This window comes from Acanthochromis polyacanthus, chromosome 10, assembly GCF_021347895.1.
Source record: "Acanthochromis polyacanthus isolate Apoly-LR-REF ecotype Palm Island chromosome 10, KAUST_Apoly_ChrSc, whole genome shotgun sequence".
Classification (NCBI taxonomy): Eukaryota; Metazoa; Chordata; class Actinopteri; family Pomacentridae; genus Acanthochromis; species Acanthochromis polyacanthus.
In genome coordinates this window covers 25,993,482-26,012,411 of record NC_067122.1, presented here as the reverse complement: position 1 = coordinate 26,012,411, position 18,930 = coordinate 25,993,482, and the positions used below count along the sequence as shown (strand labels likewise).

The following is an 18,930-nucleotide window of genomic DNA, read 5'->3' as shown; positions in this document are numbered from 1 at the left end:
AGAAGGACAGCACGGAGGCTCCCAATGATGCATGGCTGCAGAGTGTCAAAAAGCTGGAAAAGGGTCAGTGCTCCATTTGTTTCTATTTGGAAGACGTTTGGCTTAGCTTAACCTTTTCTGACCCGGTCTGCTGCCCCTGAGAGAAGCACGCTAGTCACCGGGGACTATTCCACTCAGCCTTGTCAGCCAAGACAAACAGCGTTTTGCGGTAAAAAACTGCAGTGTATAGAGTCTGGTTTCTGCAGTCCAAATAAATCTTTACTGTCATTCGGTGGTGATAGTGCTGAGTGGAAAAGGTCCAGTGCTTCAGCCGCAGATTGTGATTTTCTACTGAGTCATTCTACAGTTCCTATTTTAGAAACAGAGCAAAATAAGGTATTCGATCATCTACAAGTGCGCAACAGAATTTGTGACAAGGAATGGTTGGATATGGTTACATAAAACTAAATGAGGAAGGAAAGAAAGCTGTTTCTGCCCCGTTCTTGCCACACCTTCACCTGTGATGTAACTGAAGTAGTTTTCATCAGCTGTCAAATCAACATACTTGGGCACAGGCAGATGTTCAAAATGTTTGGCAGTTTTAGCATGAAGACATCAGCGCTACAGGAGGCATTTTGGGAAACAAGTTTATACAATTCACACCTTATATTTATTTGGGCAGAATTTTTGTTCTTCGGGCTCCGTGCTTCAGCAGTCTATTTTAAAATTAATGGATTCTAGATTAAAGCGCCAAGTCTCAGTTTTAATTTGAGTGGGTGCAAATCAACCTAGAAAGAACTGTGTGGGTGAAATAACCATTTTAACACATAGCGTCCAAACTGCAAAGGTTCAAAAGTAATTCAACAAAAAAATCAACCTCTATCAAAGTGATGGAAAGGGAAAAGTGTAAAGAAGAAAAGGAACAGTTCATGACCCAAACATTACCACCTTATCTGTCAAATATAGAGGTGCTTCTGTTATCGCTCCGGCATGTATACCTGCAAATGGAACTGGCAAACTGCCATTTATTGATAATTTCACTGCTAACTGAGGCAACTGGATGAATGCAGAAGTATATAAGTACCCCTACAGAAAAAAAAACATTATTGATTTGGGTCATAAGTGCAACTTTTGACTTTTATATGTTCTTTTATTTTTACAGTATATAAAGACATACACATATATCCTTGCTTTTTTAAACAGTTTTTCCATTTGGTTTATAGCAGCATTTAGGCAAGAGGCACATAGAAAATCTAGAGAGTAAGCGAGAGGGATGGCATGCAGAAGCTTCAGGTTTACACGAACCCTATAGGCGACCTATGTGACACCCAAATATAAACTTTATGATGTTGAATAAGAAGTATCCAAAGCCTCAACTGGATTTAACTGAGTGTCAAGTCTAGTCATTGAAGACTGGCTCTCGCATTGAAGATTCACTACATTAAGCAGGTTATTTCTCTGTAATTAATAACATCCATGTGTCACTCCAGTTTGCTCGATAATTTCCTGATGAGCCATAAAAAAAGACATAAAATACAATTTTAGAATTAACCATCTCCAGCCCGAAATCCGCCATTTGGTTTGAAAGGTATGTTCTCTTGTGAAAGACTGCAAAATTACACCATTTATCAGAGCCAGAGACTGTAAACGAATGACCAGATTTTTAACTATGCAGCAGTCTGTGAATGAATCCCATGTGACATGTGGTTCCAGTGGAAAACTTTCCACATACACACTTTATTTTACCGGTCTAATGTAAAATTAATTTGCTGCATGCAGATTCTGCAAAAAAATTAAAAAATTAAAAAATTCTATGCTCCTCAGCAGATCCGTGAAGCTAATAGCAACTAAGCTGCTAATAACAATAATATGACAAAAATTCAGGGATGTTTAGGCTGAGCTGCAGGCTGTGTTTATGGAAGCATAGAAATAAAATAAAAATGTAAACCGTAAAATATCTGCAGCACGTAGAGTCACCATTTTTTTCCAGCATTTGTGACACTTGTGGACAGCTGGAAGAATGTTGCATATGTTGATTTCATTTTTTTAAATTTTAAATAAATGATCAAAGAAATGAAACTTTTGTTTTTGTTTTATTCTATTTCCTGATTTATGGCATTACAATTCTGTTATACTGTAGAAAAGACATTTTTCAATTCCCTCTATTTCTAACAACGATTGTGCTGTTTCCATAGAGATCTAGAACTTTATATTGCAGTAAAAAAAATTAGCCTACAGTATTGAACAGAAACGCTCAGAATTGGTTTGAGATTTCGGGAGTTAATTGGGGTCATCCTTGAGACAGATCAGGGCATGAACTCTAGCTAAGACTCTTTTTGAATCTCCCTCGGTTAATAAAGTATCTATCTATCTGTCTATCTATCTATCTATGACTGGAAAATTTAATTCTCTACTTCATTTGTGCTGAATTAAGCAAATTTCAACTAATAATGCATTACACTGGGTTATTCCAATGTAAATAATTATTTTGCACTTTGCAAATGTATGCCTGCCATTTTTCCACCCAAAGCAAATACTTGCATTCTTAAATATCCTGCTTGTTTTTGCGAAACGAGGCAGTGCATTAAATTTAGTAACTCCACTCTGCGTCCCGTCTCACGAATTGCATCCTCATAAGACAGAATGATGAACATGTACCTGGGGAGCTGTTTAGATATTATTCTCGTGAATGGAGCAATCTGGGGGGGACAGTTATTCACTGCCTCTCTACCATCTGTTATTACTGCACAGCCAGTGAGCAGCAGCCTGCTGTCTGTATACTTAACAAATGATTCACTATCAGTCACTATCTCGCTGTTGGGCGATGATAATTTGTCATTTTCCTGCTGAATAAAAGCAAGACTGCGCACCCTGACACGTGCACACAAAATAGTCAGCTCATGATTTACTTATGCTAACAACTGTACACGGATGAATGTGCAGTGAATACGTAAAATCCTCTATTCCCTGCACTGACGGTAATGAATGAATGATGGGTCTGCTTGTGTTGCATAATTCTCAGCTGGCAGATCAACACGACAGGTCAGAGCAGTGATTTGACAGACACTTCATTAGCTAAATGAGCTAAATAGGCTTTATGGACACATCGTATTAGACTCGGCGCACGGTAGCGCCTGGTGGCCCTAAACAGAATGGACAGAGAGAGGCGGACTCCGGACTTACGGCTGGGCCCGTGGATCTTGATCGGTTCATTTGACTTGACAAGTGTGTGGGAGCACTGCTGGCACACGCAGTCCTTTCCACTGAACGTCACCCTGTCTCCGATTGGGAAGGGTTTACTGAAAAAAAAAAAAAAAAACAGGGAGAGAGAGAGAATTAACAACCAGAGCACAATAGGGGACAGAATGCCTGCAGTGATTCTGTGTTTACATCCAAGTGTACTGTTTGCATGAAAATAACAAATGGGCGCTGGCAGGAACATGATTGGGTGACAGACAGGCCATAATCCTGCTGACACAAGCTGAAAGCAGGCTGACATCCTCTATGAACCTGAAAATACATTCGCAAACAGTTGTGATGACGGACTAATAGGACGTTGATTGTTGCAGGAGCACCTGGCTGCACTGTGATTAAAGAGGCAATAATGTGACGCTGCCAAAGGCTTCTAAAAGGAAAACTGTCTCACAGAGAGAATAAAAACTTATTAGGGGGACTGTGTGGAGCGCATACTGATCTTAACCGCCAATTTCTGTCTCAGTCTAGCCATCCAGTTTGTCTCCCTAAACAATGGGAGCCACCAGGTCAGTGTTTTCTTAAAGTCACAGGACAATAAAGACGAGGAAACACACACACACACACACACACACACACACACACACACACACACACACACACACACACACACACACACACACACATGTTTGTTTTTCTATACCGGTGGGGACTTACCATTGACTCCCATTCATATCTAACTCCTAACCCTTACCCTAACCCTAACCTTAACCATCACCAAATCAATGCCTAACCCTAAACAAACGTTTTTGCACTTTTACATTTTTTATTAACAACAATATGGCCAAGAAAACGGTGTTGCCACCCGTGGGGACCTCATTTTAGGTCCCCACCGTAAGACAAGTCCCCACCTTTATAGCAAATAGTCAGGTCAAAGTCCCCACCGGTATAGCAGAAACAAGTACACACACACACACACACACACACACACACACACACACACACACACACACACACACACACACACACACACACACACACACACACAGATGTGCTGACAGGCTGAGAACATGACAGTAAGACAACAAAATCAATTCTGCCATATCACGATGTACTGTTTTGACTCTCTTTCCTCTCGTTTTCGAGGAGGCAGATTGATTTCTTTATGACTAGGGAGGATGCGAGAATGAATGGGGAGCTAAAAGGCTTAGGGAAGGCTGTTTAAAAGACATAGACGGCAGTAATCCTTTTACTCCCCCGTCGAGGCCTGGAGCCGGAGCCAAGACCCAGAGGGAGGCTTGAGTCTCCAGCAGAGCTCACAGTCAGCACACACGAGTGCTGTACATCCATGTCGTCACTTAGAGACATTCAGAGGGGAGGATATAGAAAGTCGTGTGCTTCTAGCGAGCCAGGAGCATTTTTACAACTGTGCGGGGAGGATCTGGCACATACAGTATTACACGTTTGCTCCTGTGTGCTTTCACTGTATTCAAAGAAGAACAACGTCCATACATAAAACACAAAGGACGGACAAGTGAGCTGAACAGATGAGCCAGCAGAGACATTTCAGCGCACAAATTATTCAACAAAGGCCCTGGTAAATACTGGAAGGAAAATAAGCTGGTGAAAACTGATAATGCCTATTATTCATTTAGGCTTTATTCTAATTTCACCCCTGAGCTGGTCCCAAGGTTAACCATCTGTTCTTAAACTCAGGCAATTTTTTGAAATGATTTTAATTTGACTGACAAGCTACACTGAGCGAAAAGCAAAGCAAAGCTGGAGGAGCCAGATTTTGACATAGGTGCCTGTTTTTGACAAGTTAAATCTTCTCCATGTATGAGTGTCTGACCATCTATTCCAACTTGAGTAACAAAAATGCTGTGATGGTGCAGAAAAGTGTCTCAGTCCGTATTTGACCTTGTCTTTACCTGCATGTTACTCTCCCTCCCTCAAGACGCTCTTGCCTTGTCAGCCTTTCTCAGCACTTTAAAAATTTACTGTGTTTACATATTTAATGCATGTTTTTTTTTTTACCTCCTTTTTAAAAAAAAAATGGTCACAAAAGTGAAGCTATTTCTGGCTTTAGCGATATGCCCTCTGGCTTTGATCACTGGCTCTTTTTTAGAAACTTGCAATCTGCCTTCATTAGAGCAAAGTCTGTGATGACAGGGAGCAAAAGGGATGACGATGAAGATATAAAGACAGACAACGTGGATGATTAAGAGCATGAAGATGATGACAGGAATAATGAGGATGATGAAGAGGAGCGAGAGGAAAAGAGGGTGTGTCGAGAAAAAAAAAGACAGGAGCGCGGGATAAGAATAAAAGGAGGTACAAGAAAGAACTGTGAGCAATGTGACAGGGGGCAGACGGAGCACGAAAGAGGAGATTCACCCTTCGGCTTCTGGCTGTCTCTTCCAGTTGACTCCACGTACACTGACAACACACACACAGACATCCCTGTCATTGCCAGGACTGCTCCGCTGACTGTCTTTGGCCAGTTGGTGTCAGTTCAGTTTTTTTTCTTCTTGCCCACAGCTGCTGGGCATGGCCGTGTGTTTATCAGCCAATGTCAAGCAGACACCCGACAACAGACAAACACTCCTCTCCTGGAGGCAAGGTAAGTAAAGATCACTCTTATGTCAAAACCTATAACACATGAAAACCAACGGGGATGGAGAGCGAATGAGAGAGATGCGTAATCCCGTACAACATGCACGTATCTGCAAGGAGAGTGAAAATGATGAAATCAAAAGAAGAGAGAAGCCAGCGGTGATGCTGAGTGTTCGTTCTGGAGGAGCTTAACGTGAACGCTGATGGAGGTCAGAAGAGAGATGGCCTACTTTTACTAAATCAAACAGTGCGAAACAGCAGGTTAATGCTCCTGTTGGAAGCTGAGCAAAATGGGAATCTATCTATCTATCACATTTGTTGACACTCACGATGTCAATCATAAGCAGACTGGCATTAATTCTTAAACAAACCACATCAACATAAGCCATCCTGCTAGTTCTTATTTTAAACTTGTGCTGCATCGATTCAGGCAGACTGCAGAGTCACGAGGCAGAATATAATGAATCATGGCAGAGAAATAGAAAACAGTCTTAGATTTCTTATTCAGTGTCTCCACAATCCGTCCCCTGTTCTCCATCCTCTCTTCTATCACACTATTCACTAACTGGCTATTAATGAATCCTCACAGAAGAGAAATCGAGATAGTACAGATAAAGAAGTCAAGTGATGCGCACAGGGCACAGATATTTACTGTATATTATGTGAAGTAGGAGGCTAAATGTGTTCTACTAGTGGGCAACAGCTACCGTATGCAACATTATAGTGCAATTTTAAGATGAACTAAATAATCAAATAGGCAACATTTTATATTAACAATAGATGCATACATGGGATCAGAAGAAACCAAACTGTTTGCTATTTATCAAAATACTAACGGATATACTTAGCAGCTAGCAAGTGAGCAGCTAAATAACCAGACATCTTCTGTCATTTTGAACTGGTGGAGACCAAAACAAAGCTAAAAGGTGAGTAAATGCTGCGTTGCTCCCAAGTAGCCAATAAATTCTGCACACTTAATTGCACACAACGATTTAAAATGCTTAATCACAATAATGTACAAGAAAAGCACGCAGAGAGCGCAGTACTCTGCCAAAGCTGTTCGTTCCCCCATTTTATTTTTGAAATGCAGCATTTGCTTATGAGTTATTGATGATCAGATATGAGGGCAACATAGAATGTAGTCGTTTAACATAAATTTACCCACAAACAAAATCACCAGGCATGTCTTATGCATGTGTATGTTATGTACAGATACCAAATTCATCCATCCATTCTCTATACACCGCTTTATCCTCACTAGGGTCGCGGGGGGTGCTGGAGCCTATCCCAGCTGACTCAGGCGAAGGCAGGGGACACTCTGGACAGGTCGCCAGTCTGTCGCAGGGCAGATACCAAATTGCATGACCTAAATATGTAGCGGGTGGTGGGAATTGATGGGACTCGGAAACACCCCCACAATTTAATCAGTTGTTCCTTGTAAAATGTCAGATGGATAAGTCCCGATAAGTCGGCAGTGGTTGATTTGTAGTAGGATCGCAATCGTGATCTTCAGCAGGCAGCTGAAGTAGTGTTCACTTGTTGTCGTGCTGCTATCTTGCAATGATACATAAATCTTTAACAAATACGTGTTATCCAGACCATAAGCTACATCACTGCCAAAATCTAATCAGTTGGTCCTTGTATCATTTCTGGCCTCCCCTGAAAATTTCATTCAAATCTGATAGTCCGTTCTTGAGTAATGCTGCACACAGAGGGAATAACAGAAGGACAGACAAACGTACGCCGATCTTCACATACAGCGCCCTCCATAATTATTGCCGCCCCTGGTTAAGATGTGTTAAAAGCCTTAAACTGAATTCAATTTTTATTGCAGAAGCATACTCTCACACTGAAAATTGTAGAAAAATGTGCTTAGGTGCTGTTTTGTTGGCAAAAAGGGGTTGTACAAAGTATTAACATCAGGGTTGCTAATAATTTTGGCATACATGATTTGATGTAAAATAATTATTTCTTAATGTGTGATTTTTTTCCTCACTGAATAAATGCACTGGAATTAAAGGTTGGATTTTCCTCTTTTTTTCATTGTGGTCCTATATTATTTAGAAAAAAACTGAATTTACAGTGCCCTGAGACAGACTGGTGACCTGTCCAGGGTGTCCCCTGCCTTCGCCCAAGTCAGCTAAGATAGGCTCCAGCACCCCCCATGACCCTAGTGAGGATAAAGAGGTGTATAGAGAATGGATGGATGGCTGGATAGATGGATGGATTTACAGTATTAGAAGCTAAAGAACACATCTTAACCAGGGGGGCCAATAATTATGGAGGGCGATGCAACTCTACTGCGTTCGTTGGCGGAGTGAAAGTTATCCAAACATCCAAAACTGCACCAAAACAGCCACACTCAGTGATGTGTGAAAACATTTTTTTCAAAATATGTTTGCCAGTACAGTAAACTGACAAACTTATTCATGTGATAATATGCAGTATCATATGTCAACTTATTTACAATCTGGTGAACATGGTGGAGCATTTAGCAGCTAAAGAAAATAATGTCTGCCATCGTGTTCACATTGGCCAACCAAATGCGCTCCTGGAACCTTGCATGTAGAAGAATATCTGTTGTGTGTGTGTGCTGTTTGTGGGTGATTGCGTACCTGCAGACACTGCAGACAAAGCACTTGGGGTGGTACGTGCGTCCCAGAGCAGAGACCACCTCTCCTGTGATGAAGCTGTCACAGCGGTCACAGCGTGTCCCGTACAAACGCTGATAGTCCGCCGTACAGATGTACTCGCCCTTCTTCTGGAAGAAGCCAGATCGTGCCAGATCACAGTTACACACTGTGGAGAGAACAGGTGGAGACAGAGTGAGAGTGGGACACTACAAACAGAGAAGCATATGGAGCAACTTGTGGATATTAGTGTTGCTATTTCTGGCTTGCCACACAAATTCAACAACATACCACTCAGCAGTATTGAGTCCTTTTTCTCTGAGTTTTGCTCTGGTACCTACGCTAGGCTGCCCTGTTTGTTTCAGTGTGAGTGCTGAACCTGTTTGTGTGGCCATGGTTGTTTGCTTGTCCTGTGTGTATGTTTGTCTTCACACATGGCTGCCAGGGAAGTTATTCACTTCCAGACAGTGGTGAGCCAATTTGGTCTGATGGGAATATAATGGCATAATCAGTGGAAAAGTCATTTTGCACTGAACAATGTGAAGACGGAGACAAAACAACAAACCACAAGTTCCGAGCATCAACAGAACATCGACTGCAGACTCATTACATACCACTCAGGAAGGCACAGAAATTACTTGCTGTATATTGCAGCACTGGGTGAGTGCACAGTTTGTGCATGTGTATCCATATTGTGTATCCTAAGCAGAATATATACGCTAGAGGCCTTTGCTGTGTAAATGACAGGAGATTCCAGTGGGTGTAACAGTATAGCTGAGAAGGATTTTCACAGATCAGTGGCCAGTGTGGCTGCTGGTGTCTGGTTTCACCCAGTCTGAGTGGTTTACCAACAGGAAGACTTGACAGTTATTGTAACCTCTGGCTGGAAAAACAAAAAAAGCTATGACCTGACAAACACAGCGCTGATGAAGGTCACCACATATTTAGATTCTATTTGGCCCTTACAGCCTTGACTCAAAGGTGACTCCCCTGGCGTGACACTGACACTATAATTATTACATAGCTACAATTAGCAGGAAACACATCTGCAACCAGCGATGAAACAGCTCAGCTGGTAGAGAATGGATTGTACATAAAAGGAACAGTTCAAAAATTTCCAAAACTACAAACATGGAGACATTATCACCTGGTTGTATAGCAACAACATCTTCAGAGTTACATATCTAAGCTCATGCTATGTCTTGTTTGCTTTATTGGTACAAAAATCTGCATTTTAGTCCAGAAAGTTATTGTCCCAAGTTTTTATGCTAAGCTAAGCAACTAGCTCCAGCTACATAGACGTATTTATTGTAAAGCTATGAAAGTAGTATTGATATCTACACATTACTCTTGACAAAATAGAGAGCGAGCATATGACTGAAGCAATTCCTTTATTTGTACATCCTATAGACCCTTTAATGACCCACGTCACGAATGACATCACAGCTTTAGCTGGAGGCAAAAGAGGAAGCCCGCGGCCGTGACCGAAAGGCGAAAGACTGAGGGACTAGGCTCTATCAACTTTTCTAAAATGTCGTCCTGCTGTGTTTTTGGATGCCAGAATAGGAGGAATGACATTGGCGAAGGCAAATTAAAGTTTTATAGGACACTCGTGCTCAGAGGGAATGAAGACAGTTGTGGTTAAATGCACTGAGGCGAAAAGACTGGACAGAGACGATCAGCTGCAGTCAATTCCAGCCATTTTCAGTACAAAAAAATCGCTAATTTTCTATTTGTAAACAAAAAATATTCAATTCAGTTCAATTCAGCTTTATTCCAGACACCGGGTCCAAATACACACACCATAAGAACAAGGACACAACAAGACACAGAAAAAAATACAATCAAAAACAATAACCCGTTAAATATGACGAGAAATACAGGGAATATTGGACGCGCATCGCGAGGTGCATTTCCTTGAAAACGACCGATTCGTGGATTATATACCGACTTAAAGACATGCTTTGGACAAAATAGTTTACTGGCTTGTGTCGTCTGGATGTAAAAGGTTGGATTATGGCCGTTTTTTGTGGAATATTTTCATCTGTGTGTAATAATGAACCCGGAAATGTGAGTCGCGCTGTGTACGTTAAAGCCGTGTACAGAGAAAGGATGGATGGATATTCGTTGTTTGTCGGACAAATGTGTTTATATTGCCCGCTGTGGTAATCACATTTGAAAGTGGTTTATACCGGCGGATTCATGAGAATCTAAGCTTTCCATCGGCGTATAGTGTTTATATAATCGCGTTTACAGCCTTCGAACATTCTTTAAATTCCTATGCAAATTAGTAAGTGTACCGCCGGCGGTACACTGAAGTTTAACGGGTTAAAAATGCTCGAGTTTGCAGCGCAAACTCCCAGCGCAAACTATATACTCCCAGTCCCGCTTGACTTCTCGCTCCGCTTTTGCCTCCAGCATAAGCCCCGCCCCCATAAAACGTCACAATGTTTGTAAACAAATAAAGGGTCTATGTTACCCCTCTTAATTCCAGAACTCACTGGCAGCTTTGAAAGGCATCCCAAAAATCACTTGTGACTTATTTACATTTTATTGCTCTGAGTGTAACAGTTTGTGATTATTGATTGAATTGAACATGATTGTATATTATTCCAAAGGTTTGATGAGATATACTGAGAAAGGCGCCACAAATGTTTTATTTTGAAAAACCGGAAGTGTTTTGCTGTGAAGGCGTCTACCTGGAACTGTGCTTCGTTGTGTCGCAGTACGGACTACTACAAATGAAACTGCAAGTTCAGTCACTCCATTCAATAAAAACTGAACAGTAATGTTCAACAAAGACATCCGAGCCTTTGTCATGATTCAAGAAGCTTTCACTACGTAACATCACTCAAATTACACAATTTCACAGAAACTGTGAAAACACAAAGAATCACTTTCTGTGAAATTTTGTGACTTGGCTTTCTGTTGGAAAAGTTATTTAAGCTTAAAATATGATATTTCAACAAAATCATTTTATTACGTCTTAGTCAATACTGTGCTAAAAATGAACCATTTGCTCAGAGCATATTAGGAGCCACTGGTGACTCAGCTGCAACCAGCAGCCTGTTGACTAAAACTGGGTTGAACTGCAGGCTGTGCACCAAGCAGAAAGGAGACAATATGGAAACAAATGAAAAATGTAAGTAATGAGTCATATTTGTGTCCTGTATTGTTAACAGCTGTGGGCACTTGGAAAAATACTGCAAAATTTGACACCAGTTAGTTTTTTTTCAATAGTTGTAAAATAGATATCAATGGAAATCCAACTATTTGTGATGTTGTAGATTTCTTCAAAGATAAATGAACCTTTGGTATACAGAAATCTTTGCATCTTACTGACTTCTGCTCATTAGGTCATGGATTGAAATAAAAGGAAATAGTTCAATTAATTAAAAACACATCCTTGTACCTGGCAACATGTGACTCCTGTAACACCAAAAAATACAGGCAGCACAAAAGAATTGTTCAAAAAAATGGACCAAAATTGAGTCTGAGTGTGTTTCATCAAATTATATCCTGAAATTGTTAGTTGAGCAGTATTCATTATACTGGAAAATGCTGTTTCTATGCTGAAGCCAACCAGCATGAAAATAATGAAATATTGTCAGCAAGAATAAACAGCCACGAGAACACTACCATATTCAGCTGGTGATGCTTCCAGTTGCTTCGACTACACTGCCCCCAAATCAAAGTAGATTGTGTCATTATGAATAAACATTTTAAATTTAACAAAGCATCCCTTTTCTAATTACGGAATGAAGCACCTCAACTACCAGTAACTTATTGCCATGACTGATATTCTATTGAGGCTGGAGTTGCTGCTCCAGGCTACACTTGGCTCCCTATAGGCACCAAGTTTTCAGTATTAGCCGGCAGGCTGAGAGTTCACAGACACACAGACTCACACACATGCACATAAACCCTTCAAAGGGGCTCATTTAATCTCAAGCTGTTTATGAGTGGAGCGTATTGACTTAATGGTGTAATAAAAGATCAATGGGCCCTCACTTAAAAACAAAACAATCTCAGCTCCCTCAGGAGGACAGAAACACATAAATCCATCCCCGATGAGATGGCAGTGTGCGTATGGAGAGAGAGGATAATGAAATGGGACAATGTGTACAGTGAGACATGATCATGGATCTTTATCATTGTGACGGGTCATTGGCAGCAAGGGAAGGTGGCTGCAGGATTGCAGAAGAAGGAAGGAAAGGGGATGCATAAGGAAGACCAGAGCTCTATGTTTTAAAATAGCCGGTTTATAAAAATGCGTGTGTGTGCAACCACATTTCCAGAACCGCTGAACAATGGCACGGAGCTTCAAAAAGTGTCCCCGCTGCATTTTGAAGCAGACTAACTAAAGCTCTTACCAGAAACCTAAATCACAGGCTATCCAATGCCTTCGTGGAAAAGGGGAACGAGAGGGTAAATATTTCCACATCTAATAAGCTCCTCCCCGTGGAAAAAAAAATCATTGTGTCTTCAAAATGCCATTCATTTAATAAAAACAATGTTTTATTCTTCTAAAAATAAATTGTAGAAATTTGACTGCTGTAATTTTCTCTGCTTCTCTTTTATTTCTCTCTCTCTCTCTCTCTCTCTCTCTCTCTTTTCCTTTCACTCGATTTCTCGCCCTCTCTCTCAAAATGATTTGCTTTTCAATCTCCGCCCAGATTGCTTTTCAAATGAGTGGAATCTGCTCAATTAGCTTAATGCGGTGCATGCATTAGCATACGGACGCCTGACCAAACCACAGCCGGTCGACCGGATCGGCTCAGACTGGATTGGATGGGGTGGATGGATGGTTCACCTGTTGGGTAATCACATTGTTTTCTTGTGACTGGACGATTGGCTGGATGCATTGCTAAGGACGTCCCCCTTCCTCAGTTGCCATAGGAGACGTAAGCCTTCCATGGTTGCCCCAGAGACAGCTAGGTCTGATGTGCTGGTGGCATATTTGCAGGTGCTGTGGTTCAACTACCAAACATAATCTGTGATTAGAACCAAAAAGCAGACTGAAATACCATGTTCTCACTTCTATGTGACAAAAACTACGAGGCCATCAATGTCTGAGGTATTTTGTTCCGACTTCACCACAAGAAAATGTGGGTTACAACTGAGAAAATTAAAAAAAAATGATCAAAAGCACCGTCCACAAATAATACAAACATACAAAAGTACATCCACATGTGTGTGTGTGTAAGTGTGTGAAATACATTAGTGGTGAAAATACTTGTGTACCATCCCTATTATCCAATAGTCTTTCCAATTTATGCATTTTTTAAAGCAGGGTATTGTGATTTTACTTACAAAACAGACAATAACTTACAGAATAGGACATGTTGTTAAAAATAAAAGGCCTGGAATGATAATTTAAGTGTTGTGCACATAGGTTATTGCGCCGAAAAGTGAATAATTATGTTTTGAGCTACATAATTTGACACTGAAGGGGGCACTCTGCATACTGAGCATGTTTATGTTTGAACTTTTGGGTACATTTTGCTAGTAATTTATGGAATGGACTTTTATTCAAATAAGCAAGGATAAAAAATTATTTCAAGCAAACTGTAAATGTTCCAACAGCTGATTGCAAACATTACTAAGATAAACAAAGCTTTTATAGCTCATGAGAACATTAACTGAGATTTAGTCGCTGCTTTGTTTGCATTTAAAGACTCGTCTGTTTTTGCGAGTTTTTTTCATGTTATAGAAATCACTATCATTACAACTGCAGATGATGGATCTGATCAAACTATAAAATTAACCCGAAATACCCAAAATAAAAAGGAACTGACACTTGCTCCTGTTAGAGGACACTCCTAGCCTAAACTAAATGCATCTTCTTACATGTCTTCAAAAGCAAACTGTTATCAGCCTACTTGCACGCAGGTCTTCTACTTTCCATGTCTCTCAGTTCAGTCATAACCATCAAGCAGATGTTTTAAACTCCCTCCACATGTTAGTTGCCAACACAGTGGGTGGAGCTGGGAGAGAGTTTAGTGCCTCTGCTGCTGCAGAGTGGCGGCTTCGCTTGGCTCCAAGAAGAAAGGTTTTGGTCACAGCCACACAACCAGCACCACATGGTGTGGATGCCCACCCATAAAAACAACAGCCCGATACAACCAGCTTGGAACCAGTATGGTCTGTTTTACTGTCCTATGAAAGGCCTTTGGGGATTTGTACTGCAGTTGCTCATGGGAGAGTGTGCAGCTGTTATTAAATATCATGGTCATGTTGAATTCCTCAGTTAATAAAAAGTTTTGTTTGTATCAGGATTATATTTTTTTTAAGGCAAACATAGAACTAAATTACATTAAAGGCTTCATTTCATCTATTTGCTCCTTTTATGATCTTTCCCCGAATGGCATTCTAATGAGGGAAGCTCAAAGAAATGCTTCTCCCGTTCATATTGCTCTTTATTGGGGCAGTGCAGGAAGTTAGCATCTACAGATCACAAGTCTAGTGATTAGAGGTTAACATGTAGGCTGATGTCTGCAGCTGTGGTCATTAGAACTGCACTGATTAGGCATCCACAGGGGGTCTGCCTGATTGGGTATTTATCTCCAGCCAACAGACGCAATTAAAATTCCCTTCTCAATGTCGGCCCGGGCCGGAACCCCGAAATAGTCCCGACACCCTCCCTCCCTCCTCCCCTTCTCTTTCTCTGTCTTTCCGTTTCAAAACTGCTTCCAAATCTTTGTGGCTCGGAGCACAAGGTCTCCACTTTATCTCTGTTTGCACCCTCTCTTCACGCGACTAGGGGGCTCAACCTCAGTGTAACCTTGCCTTTCTTTCACAGTGTCTCTCTTCTATCCTCAGTCCCCCTCCAGCTCCTCTCACCGTTACTCTTCCTCAGGTCAATATGCTCCTATTAGATCTTCATAAAGTGCTATTAAGTAAATGGACATGGTTTGGATAGGATGTCAAAGTGGCCCCACTGTGTATTCTAATTGTTTTAGTGCTGCTGTCAACATTATGCTAATTTCCAGGGCTTTTTTATCACAGCAATACAGGCAGCCACAGACAGTTTAGCAAAGGGATGTGTATATAACTGGGCAATGACAAGTTTCATCAGGGGAAGGACTCACCTATTCACCCCCACATCTGTGCTACCAACACAAGGCCCTGGCTCCTCTGCCCTTTCCCTTCCCCCGGATCTGAGGCCCTCTGATGGGAGGAAACACTTCAAGAGTAAATAATGTGTTTTCTCAAGTTGTGCCAAATGGTGGGGAGGGAGAAGAAGCGATCAGACAGACAGGAGGAGAGAAACAAAAGCCTACAGGCACACTCGCAGCTCTGTGAGGCCCAGTGCCTTATATAAACAGCATGGTGATCTTTAGCAGGTGTGTTTTCCATCCTCATCATTTAGTTTTAACATGTTAGCACACTACTGTTGGCTGATTAAATCAAGAACAGTTAGGGCTGATGGGAAGGATTTGGTCACAAGCAACAATTCATGGAAAATACAAGTTCAGGGTGAAACAAAAAAACAGGAACTTTTTAACAATCCAATAAAACCAAGAGTGATGGAAGAAAAGTATTTTATTCATAGTAATTGAAACCTTAAAACATGCCATTTAAGAAACAATGATGGAATTTTCATTTTTTAAAAATTACTTCCTGTAGATGGCGTCCTCCTGTACGAATGCATTCTTGAAATCTACCTGGGGCTCTCTGAAGAGTAAAGTGTACACGACTCGACCAAGAACTCTGGGTGAGTTAAAACAGAGAATTCAGGATGAAATTGACAGTATCCCAGCTGAGATGTTGCAGCGGTCAATGAGGAATCTCAACAGCAGATTTCAAGAATGCATTCGTACAGGAGGATGCCATCTACAGGAAGTAATTTAAAAAAAAAATGAAAATTCCATGTTTCTAAATGGCATGTATAAAGGTTTCAATTACTATGAATAAAATATTTTTTCTTCCTTCACTTTTGGTTTTATTGGATTGATAAAAAGTTCCCTTTTTTGTGTCACCCTGTACTATCCGTCCATTCATCTATTTTCTTCCATTCGTCAGCTCCGGTTGCAGTGGAGGCAGGTTAAACAGGGCCTGGCAGGGGTTCCTCTTCCCAGCAGTGTTTTCCATTTCCTCCTAGAGGGATCCCTGGGTGTTCCAAGGTCAGATGAGATATGCAATCCCCCTAGCGAGTAGTAGGTCTATCCTGTGGTCTTCTTCCCAGTTGGACGTGCCTGGAAAACCTCCAAAAGAAGTCGGCCAGGAGGCATCCTAATCAGATGCCAGAATCACCTCAGCTGGCTCCGTTTGACTCAGAGGAGAAGTGACTCTACAACGAGTTTCCTCTGCATGTCCTCATTCTTCCTCTAAGGTTGAACCAAGCCAACCTATTCAGGTAACCCATTTCAGCTACTTTTATCAGCAATCTCCTTCCTTTGGTCACTACCCAAAGATAACGATTATAAATGTGGGTTGAAACGTAGACCAAATATCTCTGAAGTATCTGGGAAGTCTGTGCTGATGATGGCACAAGAAGAAAAAGTAGAGTTAACCCCAAATGCTAAAGTCTAAATGATTCATTCTTGATTCGTTCAAAAATTCAGATTCAGAATCAGAATCAGAATGTTTCATTGCCAAGTTTTCACAAACAACAAATTTGATTTGGTATTTTAGGGAAGTGAACCTGTAACAAATCGATTAAACTATCTACGGATGTATAGACTACCATACCAAATTTTGTACTAATCCGTCAAGATGTTTTACTGAATTAGTGATAGCACTAGAGGAGGATCAGTGAAAATCAAGTAAGCTACAATTCATCCTCCTGAAACCATCAATATCTACGCAAAATATCATGAAAATCCATACAACGGTTTTTCTGATAGTTCAGTCTGTATCAAAGCTGTGGACTGTCTGACCGTCACTGCTGTCCCTAAAGCCACGCTGCAAGCATGGTTAAAGAAAAACAGCCACAGACAACAGAAGGAGATGTTGTCATAGAAAAAGGGAGAGAGGAGAGGGAGGCAGGCGGCTAAAGGCTAGAGCAGAGAGAAATCATGCGTGAGTGACAGGGTTCCCCTCGTATTTGGCTGCTGTAGTTGATGGAGACAGATGGCTGCCCAGTGGAGTCCCTTCATACCAGAAGACCAGCCCTGCTGCTGAGGCCTTCAGCTTTTAACCCTCTGAGAGCTGATAAGGGATTCAGCTGAGGGGAAAATAGGCGTGAATGAGATCACAGACAGAGATAAACACACCACCTGAGATGACGCTTTGCAATAAGCAGATGATGCACTTGTTTAGTGTGTGTATATGTGTGTGTGTGTGTCTGGGTAGTCGGTTAATGATCTTCTTTATCATTCCGAAATCCCTCCTTCTTTCTCTGAGCCAGACACTTGCACACCTAAGATAAATACACACATAAAGAAAATAGTCAGGGCCTCGGTGTATGAAAACCCCTCAGGATGGTGACGCTTGGGAGGATCAAGCAGAGGAATAATCCTTGTCATCTGTCCCAAATCCAGAGGAGTCGTCAGGGAGATGCACCGCTTCCTGCCGCGCTCCCTTCTCCCTTCGTCGGAATCTCTCCCTAGCAACCATGCATTGGTGTGGTGATTGGACCAGCGTATCAGTGGTTGCTATAGCTACAGGAAGCTCCCCTTCCCTGTAACCCCCCATGTTATTTTTTTTTCTGTGCTGTCTCTCTTTCTGTTTCTAACCTTGTTTTCTTTCTTTTTCCTCTTCACTTGTCTCCATTTGTCTTTTATTTCTCTCTGGCTGTTCCCAAAAGCTGTCTCTCTATCACAGTCTCTCCCTTGCCTTCGGAGAGCAACGGCGGTACAGTACAGTAGATTGATGTTATTGATATAGAGGTTGAGTTACGGGGGCTAACGACATCCAAAACAGAGGCTGGAGCGACTGAGACAGGTCTGCAGAGAGAGAGAGCAAAAAGATGCTGCGATTTAACAGGAGCCCTGGTGAGAATACTACCCAGAAGTGGAGCTTTAGCAGAACAGTCATGTATTTATCTAACCTGTCTGTGTAAATCTGCTATTCCCTTTAGCACTGTTTTATGAGAAAAATCTATTGGGTCTCCAAAAATAAATAACCACTGGGAGCGGCTTGGCAGTTTATGTGTGAACGTGTCTGTGTTTGCATCTGTCTGTTTCCCTGCTTGTATATTTGCTCCTCTGCCTCTGTGTTCTCTGTTTGGATGTGAGTCGGTTGCATGGGCACCTATTTTGCCGTCGCTTGCAGTTTATGTGTAAGTTAGCACTGTACTCGTGCCACTGACAGGCCCCGCTGTTTTTGCTGGAATCTTAGGGTGCCAATTATTCCTCGGAGGCTGGGTTAATGTGGTTACTATGTCATTGGGCCAGTATGCACGAGTCAGCCCATACGCCAGGAACAGAACGCCACATGGTCCATACACTACAGCCCGCTGCCACACTGAGAAGTGGTACAGGAGTCACATAATCCACATTTACACCCCCACTGCTTTTTTTTCTTTGTCTGGAGTTGATGCATCAGTCTCTGAGCTGGCTTCTGTCTC

At 41.6% G+C, this 18,930-nt stretch overlaps 1 protein-coding gene across 8 annotated transcripts in view; it reads right to left on the bottom strand.

Annotated features, from left to right (window-relative positions):
- Nucleotides 1-18,930, bottom strand: part of ablim3 (actin binding LIM protein family, member 3) — a 52,372-nt gene that overhangs the window by 18,976 nt on the left and 14,466 nt on the right. For all 8 annotated transcript variants that reach the window (XM_051954630.1, XM_051954634.1, XM_051954628.1 and 5 more), the window contains exons 3-4: nucleotides 8,403-8,586; nucleotides 3,163-3,278 (exon numbers count right to left, since the gene is read on the bottom strand). In XM_051954630.1, coding sequence (XP_051810590.1) covers nucleotides 3,163-3,278; nucleotides 8,403-8,586 — 300 coding nt within the window. The remainder of the gene's footprint in view (nucleotides 1-3,162; nucleotides 3,279-8,402; nucleotides 8,587-18,930) is intronic.